At 39.7% G+C, this 18,656-nt stretch overlaps 1 protein-coding gene across 1 annotated transcript in view; it reads left to right on the forward strand.

Annotated features, from left to right (window-relative positions):
- LOC141788242 (protein diaphanous homolog 3-like) overlaps window positions 1-18,656 on the forward strand; it is a 176,637-nt gene that overhangs the window by 100,585 nt on the left and 57,396 nt on the right. Inside the window, exons 23-25 of the mRNA XM_074667124.1 lie at window positions 1,218-1,342; window positions 5,362-5,526; window positions 12,806-12,941. Of these exons, the coding sequence (XP_074523225.1) occupies window positions 1,218-1,342; window positions 5,362-5,526; window positions 12,806-12,941 (426 nt within the window). The remainder of the gene's footprint in view (window positions 1-1,217; window positions 1,343-5,361; window positions 5,527-12,805; window positions 12,942-18,656) is intronic.

An 18,656-nucleotide genomic window follows, 5' to 3' on the forward strand; every position in this document is an offset into this window, starting at 1 on the left:
AGCATGCAATAGTTTGGAGCAGACAAAAGTGAGAATCATGACTCATGTACAGATGGTGTGAATACAGAAATCAGCATTGTATGTTGAATTCTTTTCACACTACTCTTTATTGCCTTGGATTAAAAGGACTCTGAGTCTTCCTCTCGCATAGCTCATTGAATTTGTGAATGTGTGCTTTGTGTATCTACTCACGCAGACTCGCTTCTACCTTATGTGGAAAGAACTTACTTCCTCTTCATTTAACTCAAAAAAGAAATAGCAAGAAATTCAGCTTCTGCAGACTTTCAGAATATTGGTCATCAAGATGTCGGATTGAATAAGTGTATGTGTCTTAGACAGAATGTTCCCATCAGTAAACGGGGTTTATGTTATAAATTCAGTGAGGAGCTTAGCTACATTGAAGTTCCCTCTCCCTTTTTTCTCCTTTTCGCAAAGCATGTATTAGGATCAAGGGACATTTGAAACTACTTAGAATTAAGCTGCTTATGCCTTTTTGTCAAGCAGGGTCTAATCAGGGTAATTTAAGCCATATGCTATATTCAAAGACTAGCTTAAAGTGTCAGCCATGAACAACTTAACAGAAAGTTAGACTCCATGCCCCTGCTCTCCCACCTGCATGATCCGTGCACCTGTTGGTAAGACTTAAAACAAAGGATGAAGGGTGTGGAAAGGTTCCTACTTAAACATAAATCCTCGAGCTTTCAGGCTGCAGTTTTAAATCTGCTCCCCTGTCTGTGTTCCTCAACATCACACATGCTTTAAAAATATGAGAAAACACAAGAGCAACTTCACACATTCACTTCAGTTTGCATGTCAGAGAGGGTATTGTATAATGTAGTTGTTTATGACATACGCATAAGCATATAAGAGGCAAAGAATAATAAGCTGTGTTTTGAGCACACCTTCGCTTGATGTTTATTTTTTCTTCAGTCATTGTTTATTCCCATGATGTTTTCTGGCACAGCGTGAACCCATAATAACCATGCTTTGCAATCGAGCTCCTCTTTTATTTTCCCTGTTATTTTTTCCTGCGTTGCTTCCCTCTGATTCTCTGACATCGTCAAAATAATAATGAATTTGATTGTACCTGTAATTGAGTTTCACTCTCACTGCTTCTTCTTTCACATTTCCTTTGCACGTGGGTGTGTTTCTGTGTGCTTTGTTAATGTGCGTGTCTGTCTTGATATATAAACTGTACATATGTGGGTGTGTTGCAGTGTCTGCAGAGAATCTGGAAAAGAGCCTCAGGCAGATGGAGCGGCAGCTGCTGCAGCTGGAGAGAGACCTGGAGACTTTCTCCTCCCCTGATGACCCCAATGACATGTTCTTCACCAAAATGGATATATCCTTTACACACGCATGGGTTCTTTACTCACTAGTCCGTGTAATGAATCGAACACAAAAGTTAGAAGAAGTCGCTAATCTTGGATTCTTATGTTTAATTTAAACAATGCAGTGCTACAGGAGATGGCAAAAAGGTTTTTTTTGTTCCTTCACGTGTAACTGAGCCTGTGTTTAAAAGGAAAATGAAGTAAACACGTTTTGTTTAACTTTCACAACCTAACATACTCAAGCTCTCTATAAAATTAACTTCATCCAAATTTGATTCATGTCTGAACTTTTTAATGGAAACTTTAAAACCATTGTTTTCCTCTTCCACATAATTCTAATTACTTTGAAAGGATATGTTACACTGGTTGAAATGCATTTTCAAGTTTGGATACAAAAGAAATAACTGGACACATAGCTCCCCTCTTGGGTATACTGTTGGTAGATGTTGAACCTGACAGAGTATATGCAACTTTACCGAGGAGAGCACCAGCTGCAACTTTTGTTTCCTTTCTCACTTTATGACCTCTCAACATAATCAGAATGTCAAAAAACAATAGCTAATACACAAAAGCATTTTTTCCCTCTTCTCTTGCATTGTCCTGTTTGGATTTGCAGGTCTGTTGCTGACAGCTGTCTGTTTCTGCCTGGCAGAATTGTTAATTATTCACTTTCCTCTGAGGTAGTTTTCGTAGATCAGGTTGACAGGCATGTCTCAGGCCAGGTGTGTAAGTGTGTGTTCAATAATACACCCTGTACCTGGCCTCCTTCATGTAGTTTTGATCAATAGCCTGGGGGCTCAGGCACTCATAGTTTGTGCTGTACGAGTTGGCAGTGAACTTGAGTGCAACCCAGAAAGGTTCAGTGGGAATGGATTTGACAGCTCTGTCTTTCACTGCTTTGCTTTCCAATTAAGGTGGCTTGTCACAAAATGTCTAAACTTTGCAACCTTGATTTTCATCCACATCAATTTTTGGGGGGAGATGAAAGCGTTTGAACTTACTGTAGGCCCTCGGAATATAAAATGTAAAGTTTAAAAGTGAGTGTTCAGACAAGGCCAAAGAAACCAAAAACAAAACATCTGATCAAAGTGTTACATGTACAGCTGCCTGGATGCCAAGTTCACTCCAAAGCATCCATTTTTTAACACCACAGTTCACACTATGTAGGTGGTTTGTGGGTTTTCATTTAAACGGATATCAATGATTTTTAGAAACAACTGGACTACTATACTGTAAGTATAAAGCTGTTGGAATGGAAGAAATGAATACCTAATTCAGTGGTTGCTAAACTTTTCCTGCAAAGACCCCCCTGTGTAGCCAGAAATTTTTCAACCCTCCCCTTCCATCCATCATTTACATCAACACATTAAGCTACTCCCCAATTCAGCATAGGCACTGTCCATTGTTGCAATGCTGCTTTCTGTCAGTGAAGTATCAGGTAATGCAGCAATAATATGTTTAAAGAATACAGAAGTTTGAAGATTCGATAATTGTTTTGTATTTTGAATTAACACCTACATTGACAGGCTGACAGACTGACGGAGCTCTGGCAACTAAAGGTCAAACAAGCTTCAAAATACACCAGAGCAGATAGCTATCAGATGCATCCTTTGCAAACAAATTCTTGTGCCCGGGACTTATTTGAAACATTCAACTTGCCATTCTTCCTTTTTGCACATACTTGCTTCATGGAACTGAAACACTTTCACAAAGAGAGCAATTATTAGTGATACTTTGACATGCAATTGCCATTTTTTATAATATGTGGCAGCCAGGTGGTGATCATTATATCTTCTTGTCTTGGGTAGCTCTGGTTGGGTATAGAAACACTGTTGACTATACATTTACCTAAATTAAAAAGCTAGACAGTCTGTGTTCTAAGTGCAGAGGTGTGGCATTTATTTCTTATCCCTCTATAAACTCTGGCCCCCTCTCGAGGACACATCCTAGAGTTAGGGAATCATCCAGACAATAAGGCAGCATAACCTGTATCCTATAACTAAAAATCTTGTTCTAATTATTTCTAAAAACATGCATTAACACTGATCTTTATCTTAACATTGACATAAGAGTCATCAAGAGTACTAAAAACCTAAAAAATACCAAACTGAGAAACCTGTGGTTGTTGCATTGAGATAATAAAAATTTGATCCTAGCTTCATCACCGATACGGTGACTGTACTGTTGCTCTCCTCTTACACTTCCGCATGTGAATCAGTGCTGTAAAGGCAGCAGATTACAACAGGAAAAATAAAAGAAAACAGAGGGAGAGTGATAAACAAAGAATGGTAGGAGGAAATTGACAGCATCATGGGGTGGTGAAAGATCAGTAAGAAGGCAAAAGTGAACAGGATTTCTGTAGAATGAGTTGCAGTGAACCACTGCTTTCTCTGGAATAGGGGAGAAGTCAGGAGCGATATTTTGCACCCCATGATACTTATCAACTGTGGCTCTTGGCTATTTCTCCTTTTTTAAACCTCCCTCTCTTGCTTTCCATCACCAGCTCAGACCTTCCTCATGCCTCTTTCTCTGAGCTCCTGGCTTGGAAAGATATTACTGACAAGTCAATCTGAGAGCAGGGCCTATTGAACAGCATTTACCCAGCAGTGAATAGGTAGTCCCATCCCCAGCCAGATTCAACTGACGCCAGGCATCAAATAGGTCCATCAATTGAGCCATAATGAAGGGGCACAATAGGAGCCAGAGAGCCACCTCACATAATGGTGATACCACACACACACACACACACACACACACACAGACACAAATACACAAATACAAAGACTCTACTGCTACTCATCTGCCATGAGACAATATTGCTGGGGTCATGGGCAGGACTACTTCTTAGAGACAAATCATTTTCTGATTTTGACTGCTGTGCACTGTTTTCTTTTTTATTCTAATAGATTCCTTTTCTTATGCATCAAAAGCTTCAAATTGTTTTGAGGCTACTCAGGATATGCATTTGAATAGAGAATGTGTAATCTAGCGTTATATTTGAATGTTTAATGCTGGCCAGATGTCTATACTGAGAGGGTTTTCTATGTGCGGTGACTTCCTGCAGACTCACTTAACAGTACGCTCTGATAGTAGGCAGGATCTGTATTAATGCTTTCACTTTACCCCCTCACTTTACTTTGACACTGACACCTCTCCAGCTTATGTTGACACAACCATTATCCATTTGTCCTCATCCACACACGCACACGCTATGACACACACAAATGATCCAACAGAGCCAAGCTGTCATTTGCTTTGCCGGGTTTAAGCAGCAGGACTTTTTTAATACTCTTCAATCTTTCATGCTAGTCAGTTTGGGCACCACTGTACTGGGGATCAAAAAGTCAGGCATATTAGCTTGGTCTTTGTCTGGCTTGTGATACATCCCGTCTGTGAGGAGCATCAGATAACTTTGATGCATTTTAGATGCAATAAATAACAGCTAATTAGCTGTTAGTTCGCAAATATTTTGCCTGCTAAAATTGTAGAGAAAACACAATAATGGAAAAAAATATCTTTTCAATTCAATTTGACTTTTTTTTAAAAACTTTTTTTCATAAAATGTGTGTTTTTATAATAAAATTGCTATGAAACACAGTTGAAGAAAGAATTGAAGTTATGAGGACAAATATATACTACTGCTTTGGATTTTAGTCTAATCATTTTCAGACTAGAATTCATCATATGTTCCTCTTATTTGTGTTTATATTTGCAATATTGTGCTTGTCAAATGAACTAGCATACTTTGCCAGCAGCAAGACATGAGTCACAGCTGCTGAGGGCTGCAGGGGGTCATAGCAGTAAACACACTGTAGTAGTAACCTGACTGACAGTTTCAGAGCTCTGAATGCAAACATCATGGTTACCTTTGACAGTTTGTTTTCCAGCTTCACGTCTATAAAGCAACACAAGTGAAGACATGTTTATGGTTTTACTGTTTCTCCTCTGCTCTTAATGATGGAGCAGGTTGTCATTTAATTAACATCTGGTCAATGATGGATGAGCTGTTAACCTTGACCACAAACTTCACAGCTTCAGCAAGGTTGCACAGGAGCAGTACAGCAAGCTGGTGATCATGCACAGCAATATGGAAACACTGTATCAGAACATGTTGGAGTACTTTGCAGTCGACCCCAAGAAGACTTCAGTGGAGGAGCTGTTCACTGATCTCAGCAACTTCCGCACTATGTTTACTGTGAGTATCCTGTTCTGTAGATTGTGCATTTATGTAACCACATTTTTATACATCTGTAAATACTAATGATTTTTTTTAAATCCTGTTTTTTGTTATTTCTCTAAACAAAACTTCAACAGAATCACAACATTATTAGGGTAGATTTTTCTTTAGTTGTCTATTGTCGGTGCATACAGACAGATTCCTCCCTCTGGAGTGTTTACCGGTTGCTCTCAGGAATTTAAGTGTTTTGAAATTTGGTGGGCAAGGCTGCATTTTGTAGTGAACAGCCCTGAATTGCAAAAAAACAAGACAAATGCCTCTTTAGTAAGAGTATTGAATCTTGTTTTGAGAATAGCTTCAGTAAATCTTGAAAAGCTGTTTGGAAACTTGTTTAAACTTTTGCTATTTGTATGCAGCAGCTGTAACAGGACATCGCCTTAACTTCTCCCATCAGTGTCCTGTGGTATAATGCAAATCAGAACAGTGCCAGTCCTGTGTAGTCCAGTCTCTCTACAACATTTATGTCATCGCAGAGCTCTGTGGCCTTATCAGCCCGGTGCTGCTGTGAGCTGTGGAGCTGTGGAGACCCACTGTGTTTAATCAGCAGGATTAGTGGCACAGGCCACTGGGCGCGACAGATAATAGTAGCTAATTAGCCTACTAAAGTTCCAGCCCTGCCCCCATCTTAACATCTACCTCACACACAAATGAATTTCATGCCTCTTTGCCTTTTTTCCTGCACAGTCATTAGTTATGCTTTAGATTTTCTTACACTTTGCAGCTTTGTCTGTACATTTGCACATTTTTGAGGGACAGGTGGCGTCAGGGGTTTTTCCAAATCCTGTGTTTTGATATGGCTTTCTTTAGGCTTTCTTTTTTGACAGGATTTATTGTCACTTCACTGCCATCGCTGAAATTATCATTTTGATCATTTTCTCATCTTTCAATATTATCTTCCAGTAAATACATGAAGAACAAACCTCTCTTGGCCTCAATCTTTAAATTCTCTCTGAATGACATTCTAGCACATACTGGAGACATCTGTGTTCTGCACATTTACATAATATGTAAATTCTGCTCTAAGTCTAGGGAAGGACTTCACACTTTTTTAAATAGATCCAAATGTATCTGTTTTGACTGTTCTGTAAGGGAAATTGTGCATGAGAATATACAAAAGGACAGATAGTGCTTTTGCAAATTGTTTGAATGCAAGCCAACAAGGGCAAACACAAAAAATCCAATTCAGAGCAAAAGAAACACAAGCAGTTGTAAATCAAACATGCTGCAAATAAAAGAAAGATGCCACAGAAAGCCAGTACAAATCCATCAACAGTGAGCACTTTAAAACAAAAATCCAAATCAAATGCAACAGAAACAGGCTTCATATTAAGTCAACACCACAGAAGTTCACCAAGCCTCAAGAGGCAGTGAAGAGTTAAACAAACAGTTCTGTTCAACCTGAGAGACAGAGCAGACGGGAGAGTGTTTTAGTTTTGAAGCGTGAAGAAAAGTGGCGTAATGAGGCGACATAAAAAGGTAAGTATTCTTTTTAACATTCTCCCTACTTCAAAAAACCCCACGCTCTCTCATCTGGTCTTCTCTCTCTCGGGTCAAAAATCAAGCTGTTTCACTCGGCGCTCACCCTTGAGGACTGAATAACTTCTGTCAGGTTGACTGAATATGCAGTGTGTTCTGTTGCATTTGTTTTCGGGGCTTGTTGGTATTCAACTTTGTACTGTGGCTGTTTTTCCTGAGCTGTTAATATATTTGCTTTTTTTCAGCTGGGTTTTTTAAAGGCCCTCTTACATTTGGTTTTAGTAGAAATCCACAAGAAGGAATGATCAGATTTAACAACTTGAATCGGGAGTTCCCTCTCTGATTTGGACTGCTGACAATTTGAAAGCACATTAAAAGATGCACATGCAGTATGCAGGTGTACAAATGTGGCACAAAATGCTACAATGGATCTTGTCCTTTCTGATGGATGAAACACCTCTTTGCACCTAGTTAGTTCTTAACTTATTCAGCCTCAAGGGAACTCTGAGTCAGTGAGGGAAAGGAGATGAGGTGCTCTTATTCTTCCTATTCACTCATCTATGCTGTTGATCCCGTGACACATCACTACTGTGGTTCTTGTGCCTACTTTAATGGTGAAATCTCCATTTTCTACTGCCATGTTAGGAAATGTATCAAACCCAGAGCAAGTGATAAAATACCAAAAATATGTTCCATTTATTTCTTTTATGCTGTTTAATTAATTTGAGAAATAATAAAACATATGATGTGGATGTGATAGTGTTTGATAGTGTGGCTGTAATCCATTTCAGTTCAGCTCCATGGGTCAGGCATGGGCTCTGTAACAGCTTTTATGTTCAGACCAAACATAACAGTTAATGACTCAGCCAGTGAAAGGTGAACAAGCCAAGTGTTATAAAGACCAGCATTATATGGTCAAAACTCCCAAGGTGGCTATTTATTCCCCTGTGATAGGTCAAGGTGTAAGCAGCTTACACCTTCAGCAATTCGTTCAAACGGTCACATCACGCAGACATATCTTGGTGGAAGCCAAGGCTAGGTCAATGAACGTAGGCATACAGTAAATCTCAGCAGCGTAACCTCTCGGTCAAATCTGTGTCAGCATTTACCCTGCTGTGCCAAGGCCCATGCTAATAGGTGCGTGCTGTCTCCAGACCTCCGCCTGAAGTGAGCTGAGCCTTGAACTGTGTTTCTCATGGATTCAGTGTGTGTGTGTGTGTATTTTTGTGCATGTTTGTTTGTATGCATATGTTTTTAAAAGGGAACTTGCTTAGCTTTTTCACACAAAAAAAGAGCCTCATACGCACACACTTGCACACACATACACCACGCTCAGTCACCCGTAGGAAGGAGACCCAGGGCGAGGCCGCACATCTGACAGGAATCCAATTGAGCGTGTCTAATGGCGGACATCCAGGAGAGGAGGAGGGGGGAAGCAGACCTGCAGTGATGAAGGAGAGTGGAGGGCAATTTCCTCAGAGAGCTGGTTCTCTCTCTCACTCTCTGTCTCCCCCCTTTTCTCCTTCAACTCGACATTACAGTAAAAATGAGTGCTGTGTCAGACAGCAGAAATCACATGACACTTCATCTTTTTGTAGTCTCGAGCTTTTCATTACAATTTCTCAAAATCAATCTGCTTTCACTCATTATTTTTACACAAATTTCCTTAAAGTCAACTTAAGATTAAAAACCACAAAAAATTTCCTATGCTTTGCTTCAAATGACCTTTTTTTAAGTCACTATGCTTAGCTAACACCCACACTTTGCTTTTTTTTTTTTTAATGATATTGCTAATTGGATCTGTGATATCAGGTGACACTGTGGCCTTTCTGTGCTTGCAGTGATCATATCATTTTTGATTTAACAAGAATGTTCAGATCTAATGTTCTTAAGCTGCTCTTTTCTTCTGCTCTGTTTCCTTTGTGAAGTTGAAGACTGATCCCCTCTTAAACAGGCCCACTTGTTGTATTGACCTGTTATTGACTAATCAATGTTTTTCTGCAGCTTCTGGCAGGAGTCATGGGTCTGGTTTTAGATAAGATGTAATTTTCCCTTTTTTTAACTTCCTCTTTAAATCTGATTTGCTATGACATTGAAACCACCTGCCATTTAGTGGATGACATGTACACTCCAAAGAGTGAATCTTACTGGCTCAGGTGCCCTCATTTCACCTCAGTCCTTACCCTAAGATTGATGCATGTGGTTCAAATGCCTAGTACAGTACATAAAACAAAGCTTTCAACAATTATCTGGGCAAATAATCTTTAAAATCGAACAGCTCAAGTTTACTCTTGTGCATCATCAGTTGGCATTATATAGAGGCCCTAATAGTCCACAGGCTATGTATGACTTCAGTCATCGTCTGAGTCTCAAGCATTAAAACTAGTTCATTTTTATTACCATCAGTTAAAGTTATGCTTTCTTCCAGTATCATTTGGTCCCCCTCAGGATAGATTATAACAATTTAGTAGTTTGATTTTTTTATCCCAAACTTTCATCAGGAATTCAGTATCATTTCATGTGTGCAAAACTTAACACTTTTCATTTCTTTAATTTTCAGCAGCAATATGTAAGGATTGAATTACAACAGAATGCGCAGTTGATCTGGCAGTTAAGGGGTGCCCCATGTACAGAAGCTATAGTCCTAGTTGCAGCATTTGCTGGTTCAACTCCCAGCCTTGACCCTCAATAACATTTCTATAATTGCAGTTTTTCTCAAAGTTGCTGAACAGAGTTGCCAAAAGGTAATAAAATCTTGGTCAGTGGTACCATTAAACATGATTTTTGGGAGATTTGTTGCATCTATTGAATGGACAGCTGAAGAGAGGCAGGGGATATGGCAGAGAGTGTTGGATGACATGCAGCAAAGAGTCTTGGCCAAAAGTCAAACCTGTGACCCCTGCGACAAGGTCTATAGCCATATAAAACACACGCCTTCACCACAAGGTCAAACTAGCGTCCCACATTGTCATACACTTTAAACTCATTCGCTTTTTGGAAAGATAATCTGTTGGCCATTGTGAACAACTTGGGCTACATAAAATTATTTCCTGTCAAGAGTGGTGACAGCTTTGTTTGGTTGTTATACTCTCTGTGTCCAACTTTAATAATTGAATTTGATGGTTTAATTACAGAGCTGGTTGATCAAAAGGAGGGAAAGTAGTGTCAGAGTTTGATTAGGTTCATGTTCATCACGACTGTCCAGCTTGTAACCAGGGATCACTTAATTATTGAAAATATATTTTCTGTCAATTTTCTTGTTAGTAACTTCTTTTTCCCCATTCTCTCTGCCTGTAATTTGCCAGATTAGACTCCCGTTAAGAATGCAGTCATTTGTGAACCAGTAGTTGCTGGGAGCAGATGACATTTTCTTCCATCAAATCAAAATTAATTTTGTGATGAAGTTGGTTTTGTTTAAAAGTGAAGCTTTGGTTTGTCTTGAAAACCCAGTATTCATCTGTTCTGTCTTTGCTGAATTTCTGTTGCACTGGCAAAACCGCTGTTGTCCTTTGCTGCTATCATCCACTGCATGACTGGGTGAAGATATTTCTTGTTTGTCTACTACACTTTCATCCAACTTTATTTTCTGCGCAGTCTGTCTCTTAATAGGACAACAAGATAACAGTCAAAGAGCAAGATCAGTGTGTGCAGACTGTGATCATCATTGAATAGTTCTTTGATGCAGGAGTATATAAAACACTTAAAGGCTGTGTGCATGGCCATGGAGAAAACAAGACTCAAGAATATTCTGTTAATAGTAGAGCTGTTACAAGTGGTCGATATTGTTCGCTTTTACACCCTACTATTTATTTGTTTCTTCTGTTCCTTTTTCTTTTTTTCTGTATTTCCACAGGCTTGTTGATGTCAAATCAACAGCATCAATACGTTTTGAAGTGGAATTAGCTATATCATTTTCAACAATGGTCTCTTATACATAGACATAATTAGAGGCTGTGAGTGGACCTCAGTGAGTGGACCTCAGTGAGTGACTGCCCCCTCTTTATTATGCCATTGTAGTTTGTTATACACTACACAGCTCTCACAGCGTGTCTTTCTCCATGTATCCATTCATGTTGCTTGGGCATTAGTATTCAATCACTAACCTGCCTGTCAAGTTGCACTGTGTGAATAACACAAGAGGAGGGGAGACGAGGAGGAGGAGATGGCTGTTTGATAAAAGCCCAGACTCGCTTGCTTTAAGTGACTGACTATTGATCAGGATGGCAATCATGCTAGCACTCAGTTAAATCATGCTGTCTGTCTCATGGCTATGGCATTATTGAGCTATAGACACCATTGTGAGCTTAACAACCTGATGACACTGGGATTATAGAGTCTGTATGCGCAATGATTATACTTTGTGGAGCACAAAGTACAAGTATTAGATAATGCTTTATAGAAAAGTGTGGTAGAATTAGTATATGGTGGTGACACATTTAAAGGAGAAAGGCTGCTTTGGCTCGTTCAAAGATTATAAGCAGGAAAAAACCTTTCTGCCATCCACTGGTGCTTGTTTGCAGGTTCATGGATCAAGTTCATTTACCCTACTGAAACAGTAAAAGGTATGACATGCTACAAGCTCCATCCTAATTATTCTCTTAATATCGCTGTTTGACAAATAAGGGGAATTAGGCCTGCCCAGAAACTGAAAGTGGATTTTGCTTGAAATTCTGTGGTTAGTTAGAAAAGGCACCAAAGTCATTTTTTGTCCCTCAATGCCTCCACATTGTTTCTTTCCACAACTTGTTTTCCACTGAAGTTTTGGCATGCATTTTATTTGAAGAAAGAAGTGATATTTTCTGTGATTTAAGATGATCGCTGGTATCATGAATGAGGTTAAACTAAATTACGGCTCGTAAGATAAACAGAAAGTTCGATAAATTGAAAGAAAAGTCTGCTCTATGTCACCTCTTTATCCAGTTCTACTGTTTAGGTTCATATGTGCATACAAGAAAATATTCATGTTGTCCCTCTAATTTATATCAAATGTAGCAGTCGATTGCTGCTTTGTGCAGTTGTCAAACAGAGGTGGTTTTAAATGGGGACTTTTGAGCACAGTTGATCTGCAAGTAGTGTGTTAGACATCAATATCCACCCACAAAGCAGCACCAGTGAGCTGCGTACGGCTCAGCCCCTGCTTAGTGCCTGTTAAAATGAAATTATAATGCTTTTAAGTGACTGGAAAAAAAGCACACAGTAGCCACCAGGTGATGGTGAAGCTGTCATGCTAACCTCAACACCTACGCACACTGGCACACACTGTGGCTCTGTACCTGAATTACAGTGCATTTACTCTTCAATTTACAGAAAACAGGGGTTTTAATATTTTGCAACATTTTATCTGCACATTGTTTTTTTGAATGGCAGAGAGGGTTTTGGGAACTTAAACAGAATGTAAAGAAGATCCACATAAAAAAGGGGTTACCAAGGCTCATAATTACAAAATCACATGTCTGAAGAAAATCTAATAAAAAAAAAAAAGTAGCAGTTTTTCTGTATACATGTACATGTGGTTTGGTCACTCTTCATCCTTCTTATGCTTCTCTCCCCTGTTTGAAGTTAAAACCAGGCCAGCAGTGCACCTCAAAAGCTTTATCTGACTTAAATGGTGCTTGATAAAGATGTCTTTGGGGTTTGACAGCTGCCTCTGCCTTTGACAAGCTCTTCACTTCTGTAATTAACCCCACTTAGCAATCCGTCTTGTTTTCTCTTTCTTTCTGCCTTTGTCTCACTTTCTCTCTCTCTCTGTCTCTCCCCACAGCAAGCACTGAAGGAGAATCTGAGGCGGAGGGAGTCGGAGGAGAAGCAGAGGAGAGCACGGGCGGCGAAGGAGAAGGCTGAGCGAGAAAAGCAGGAGCGGCAGCAGAAGAAGAGGAGGTTGTTGGAAGTCAATGCAGGTAGTGGTTGTTCAATCTTTTGCCTGTCGATGCTTGCATTGTAAAGCCTTTTAACAGGGAGGCATGTGGTAAATCAATCAAGGATCAAATGGTGGAGGGGATCACTCCAAGACAATGACACCCATTTATCAAGAAAACACAAGTCCAATTGAGGTCAGAGGAGACACCGATTTGCTTATAGTTCACTCTCCTGATTATATTTAAAAGCACATTTATACTGAAAGCTATGTAGTTTCTCAGATATCCTCAGTAAATCTAGATGTGATGCTACCAGTTTTATGTTCATAAAAGGACAAAGTACACATTAAGGCCCCCCAAGACTCTCAGTTCTCAAGGTAAAATTAGGATTATTGATTGTTCATTGATCTAAGTGTAGGAATTCACCTCTGCTCTGACCCGTCTTTGGAGGTCAGAGCACAAGGCCGATCCCGGAAAAGCTTTCGTCAGGATTGTGGGGTTTCAATAGATTGCTACAAGAAACTCTAACAGGATAGATGATTGCCTAAATGACCTATAACCCAGGTCAGCTGGCTGAAGGACAGCCTGTATAACCACAATTCATCCAGTGTCATGAGAAGAGCCTAGAGTTATGTTTGTGAAGACAAAAATTACAACTGAATTGCTTGTAAACATAGAAAAAAAAAAAAAAAAAAAAAAAAAACTTCCGCAAGGGTGTTTTATTACAAGAAATATTTTTTCTTGCCCATAAGCAGATTTTTTTTAAACATTTTGCAAGCAATTCAGGCATCTTTTTTTTTTCTTTTAATATCTTGAAATAAGACCTTTTAGGATTTTCCAGGTGAATGTAGCTCATATTAAGTCTATTAAGACAATTTTACTAATAATAATAAATCCACACTAGCTTCGCAGTCAGGAATTTAATTTTTTGAAAAAGATAAAACTTTAACCTTGGACAATTTTTCACATGGTGCTTTTGCTGTAAGTTAAGATTTCAACAAGCCGTGCTTGGACACTTGGAGGACAAAAAAAGTAGTCATGAAAGGAACTCGAGTCTCAGCTTGCTTAATATTTCTCAGCAGCAATACGTATTTTTTAACCTTTTTCCTCTTGGGGCATTTATTGAAAACAGTTCAAAATGCAGAGAAGAGGATTTTATTTATTTTACATTATTTTACCCAGATCCTGTATTCATTCCAGCTTAATCATGGGCATGCTTGTATTTAAAAATTCCCTCACCAAAGCAGCACCATGCTTCTGCATTTTCAGTCTAACCTCCAGCTCACATGTAGTTCCTCACTTTTCAGACATCATGATCAGTATGTTTCTCACTGACAACAGTATCAGGGTCAGTGCAAAGGGTCAGACTTGGACAAACAGACCTAACATTTCCCTTGCACTTTGTTATTAAAAACATGTTGAGTCTCCTTTGATGTTTATCTGCACTGGATAGGTGTTACAATGATCACATCCTGTATTAATCAATAGCTAAATCTGCGATTGCAACTCTTCCTTAACAGCTGCAGGGTGTTTTGTGCTTCTGGTCCGAACACATGCTTGCACATTGTCAACTGATACTACAGGAGTTTTTATAAAAACAGTTACCTATAAGCGTTTTCAAACACTTCCTTGCTGTGGCCCTCAGGGGTAGAGTAGTGAGAATGATAAAACTATTTACCAAACAGGTTCAGATGCAGTTGTGGAGACGGCAATGTTTACCTTATGTTGGAGCATCTGGCTTCAACTGCCAGTTGTTGCTTTCTGTGTTGTTGTTTTTTTCCCTTTCCCCTTTGGAGCAGTGCTGATGCCAGAAACTTGCTCAACAGTGCAGCCTCCAGACCCAATTCCAATGCCAAAGCCAAGGCTGGCAAAGCAGTTGAGCTTGGCAGTCCCAGCACTGCTCCAGCATGTATAGCTAACATGACTATGCCAGCCACTGTAGCACTCATGTAGATGTTTGAGTGCAAGAAGAGAACCACCATGCTCCATTCAGGCCAAAGTGCTGCTGTGGGCATACTATGGGCCAAAGCAGAGCCTCTCTTGGCTAACGGGACATAAAAAACTCTCCACATGGTCTCTGCTATGGCCTGGAACTCCTCAGTTTTCACCATTTGTCACTGACCACCTAAAGTTTTACAAGTGTGGTTGCATCCAAATAAAAGGTCATGTCCTCTGGCAGTAGATGAACATGACTGATGAATCGGTCTAACACTATATCACATGCTAGGTCTTGCTCAGTCTTAAGTGATTTCAAAATAATAACAGAAAAAGGTTTAACTGAAAACTGTTGTAGAATCTGTGAGACTAATATTGTTTGTGTGTGAGAAAGCAAGAGCGATTCCACACACACACTGAAACACACCAATCTCCAGCTTGGAGCACATCGATGGCATCATTGTGCTGTGGGGTTGTTTTCTACAGAAGGCTGTGGAAAAGCAGCAGAATCTAAAGAGATTTTAGAGAAACAAAGAAATAAAAACAAAACTTTATATTTGCTTCAGGGTTTAAATTAGAACTTTCATCAAAAATTCATGGTGAGACTTCTTATTCACTCAGACACCATTCATCATAAAACAAAGCCTGAGCAGCTCTGTTGAAAAACTTGATGAGTTCACATGACAGCAACTCTTCCACATATTCTCAAAGCTGTGATTGCTGTCTTCGCAAATTTTACATGAGTGTGGATGAGTACTCATTCGGTCAGGAATCATGTTTGCACTCACTTCAGATCAGCTGGTCTGTACACTGATTCAGTAAATACTTTTTATTAATCTTTTGTGTTAATGTCCAAACATAAATTTTGGTGACTGTTACATGTTAAGTTTGAAGCTTTCTCAGATTGACAGCTTTGAGTTCTTTCCCATGTGCGTGCTTGAGCGTCTGGTTGTGTTTTACTGAAAACTTTTTCTATTTCTGAAAAGTAGTTCAGAAATAAGAAAATCCTTAGAACAAACTTCTGCCAAATTTTGTCAGAAAGGCTTATACAAATATGCCCAGAGCTTGAAATTTATTTAGCTACGCTCAAATTAAGATAAAGCTAAAGGCAAACTCAGTGACATCCCCAAGAAGTGATGTTTCTGGCAATGAATGACAAACATGCACACATACACACACTTACATACACACAGATTGTTGGGATGAAATGAATATGTGATAGAGATTTGGCATTGTGCTTCAAACCCAGGACAGGATTTATTCACTTTCTCCCTCACACACTCTCACTCTGTCTGTCTCTCAGCCTATTTATTAACTAAAGAGCTTTCTCTTTGTTTGTCAGGGAGGATTGTCCTCAATGGAGATTTTCTGTGTAATCATCTGATTATCCATCAATTCCCTAAAAAGCCCCAGAGAGGCTGCACATCCACATTATGCTGAAGGGCACAGCAATGAGAGACAGGAGAGGAAGAAGGGGAAGGTTTCCTGGAGGAAATGATCAAAATGGATTTTAGCTTCTTTACCTTCTACAGGTATCTGCATTCAGGCGGCTTCTAGCTTTCCTATTTACGTATTCAGGAAATGTGAGCTACTCCCAGTTCCCCTCTCATTTCCCTATGTCTCTTTACCTGCCACAGACTGGGCTTCTACCTACAATATGATATGCAGCCTAGTTTCATCAGCTGCACAGTGCAGCCTGAGAGAGAGGGAGAGAGAGCATCAGCTTGCATGCATTTGCATATAACCCTATGGAGATTGAAATTCAGATTGAATAGGTGTTTTTTCCTCCTCCTGTAGCTGTGCCTGGCTTGTGTATGACAAATCTTTTGCATTAACTCCCAGGGTAGGCCGGGAGCAGGAATGTTTGTGGAGCGACAAATTACACATCAGAGCTTTATTTAACATTCCCTACATGGCTACAAGCAATGAACTATTAAGACGTCAAATAGAAGAACAGCAAGGGATGCAACCCTGCATGCAAAGACGCTATAAAACATAGGAGGGGCATAAGACACAGAGGAGAGGAATCATTTCTCAAAGCCGTAGCTTGCATGAGATACTGTATGTTCTTGTGAGATAGTTCTTAGATGTTAAGGGCGAACTTCCCTCACCAATGGGAAGTAAAGTAATGCCCTCTGTATCATGCAGTTGTATTGTGATGATGCTAACAGTTGATTTGCTTTTCACTTTTCTGTTCCTCATACAGAGGCGTGCAGTAACTCTGCTTTATTTGTCAGTTTTGTGGGTTGTGATTTTCTTCCTCTCACGCATGGTGCTAGATCTCTTTTCTTTAGCCAGAAAAACATCCCAATATTACAAAACTAAAGCTGTGACATAGTTTTATCTTGGAGTTTTCAAGGGCTGACATGTTAACAAAACAGTTCTTCTACTAGCCGTTGCTTTGGACAAAAGCATCTGCTAAAAGAAAGTGCAACACTGTAACTAGACGAATAAAAAAAGTATCTGACTTTTAAAAAAATCCCATTCGAGGAAAAAGACTCCTGGCTTGAAGAAGTTGTCATGAAGACCTCATTTTTGAAAATCCATTCCCCCTGACTTTGTTAACCAGGTTGTTGCTTAGATACTTTAATGGCAAAATGATGTGTGACTGCTTTTTGCAGATTCATGACATGCAGTGATTCATGAACTCTTCTACCTGTGACTTTTCAAAGAAAGCAAAATATATTTCGTGTGAACGCTCATCATGTAGTGCACATTTGTAGTGGCCGTCTGATTTTAAGCCATTTTTTGTAACTTTTATATCAGTATTTTTAATCCAGCAACACAACAAAATGGAAAAGCACAAAAGTAAACAACTGCAAGTAACATTTTTCCCTTTGGTAGCCTGCTTCTTGTCCTGCAGCCCATTTCTTTCATCTCACAGCCCCCTGGTGCTTATGGTCCTGACTCCCAACAGTCATCAGCTCAGAGGGTTGAATGAATATTTGGATTCAATATAGATTTTATGTGGTTTCTTTTTTGTATGCTTCTAGGCTGCTCTCCTCTCAGCACTCAGATAATTTTTATTCAGATGTGGAAGGAAACTCAACAGTCACCTGTGACATTTTTTGTTATCTGGTTATGATGTGTGGCTGTCATTTGTGCATCTCTATTCATCCTCCAGCGCCTGGCTTGGCTACTCGTTCCTCAAAGTATCATCAAAGTGCAACAGAGGGTATTCAATAGAGGGGGGAGGCTGGTAGCCTCATTGCTCCGTTTGGCTCCTGAGTGTTCTGAGGGAACACAGTGGTCGGCCTGCATTCATCGCACTCAGGCATGTGATTTACTCTCCCTAGCTTTTCCATCCCAGCCCAATTGACCCTATTTCTTGCCTTGCTCTGGCCCACCTCTGCTGCACACTGCTACAACCAGGTCATTGTCCTGATGATAAGTGCCACATCCTGTTGAGTGAAGTGGCGGGAGGCATTAGTTTGGGTCTGAATAGAGGGTAGACATTGAAACACAGATAGGCTGCCTGTCCAGACAATGGAAAACGCCAGTCTGAACAGGCTCTGATTAAGTAGTGGGTGATTGAAGTTTCACTACAGACTGAAGGTAACTATAGTTGTTCCTCTGAGATGGAAGTTCAGCTCTGTCTTGATTCTCCTGACAGAGTTTTCCTTTTCTTTTCTTTTTCTGCCAGAGTAAACATCTTCATGTCTTTACCTTCTTGTTGACATGACTTGTACACGTGTGTGTCTACAGTTGTACATCCAAACACATGTTTTCTGTTCTTTTTTCCAAATGAAGAGGGAATTCAAGCTAAGAAATGTCACAGTAGAGGATATTTGGCTGAGTCCCTACTTCCTTTTACTGCTAAAA

Source organism: Halichoeres trimaculatus, unplaced genomic scaffold, assembly GCF_033239565.1.
Source record: "Halichoeres trimaculatus isolate MK-OKI-2021-1 unplaced genomic scaffold, fHalTri1.1 fHalTri1_scaffold_3, whole genome shotgun sequence".
NCBI classification, from domain to species: domain Eukaryota; kingdom Metazoa; phylum Chordata; class Actinopteri; order Labriformes; family Labridae; genus Halichoeres; species Halichoeres trimaculatus.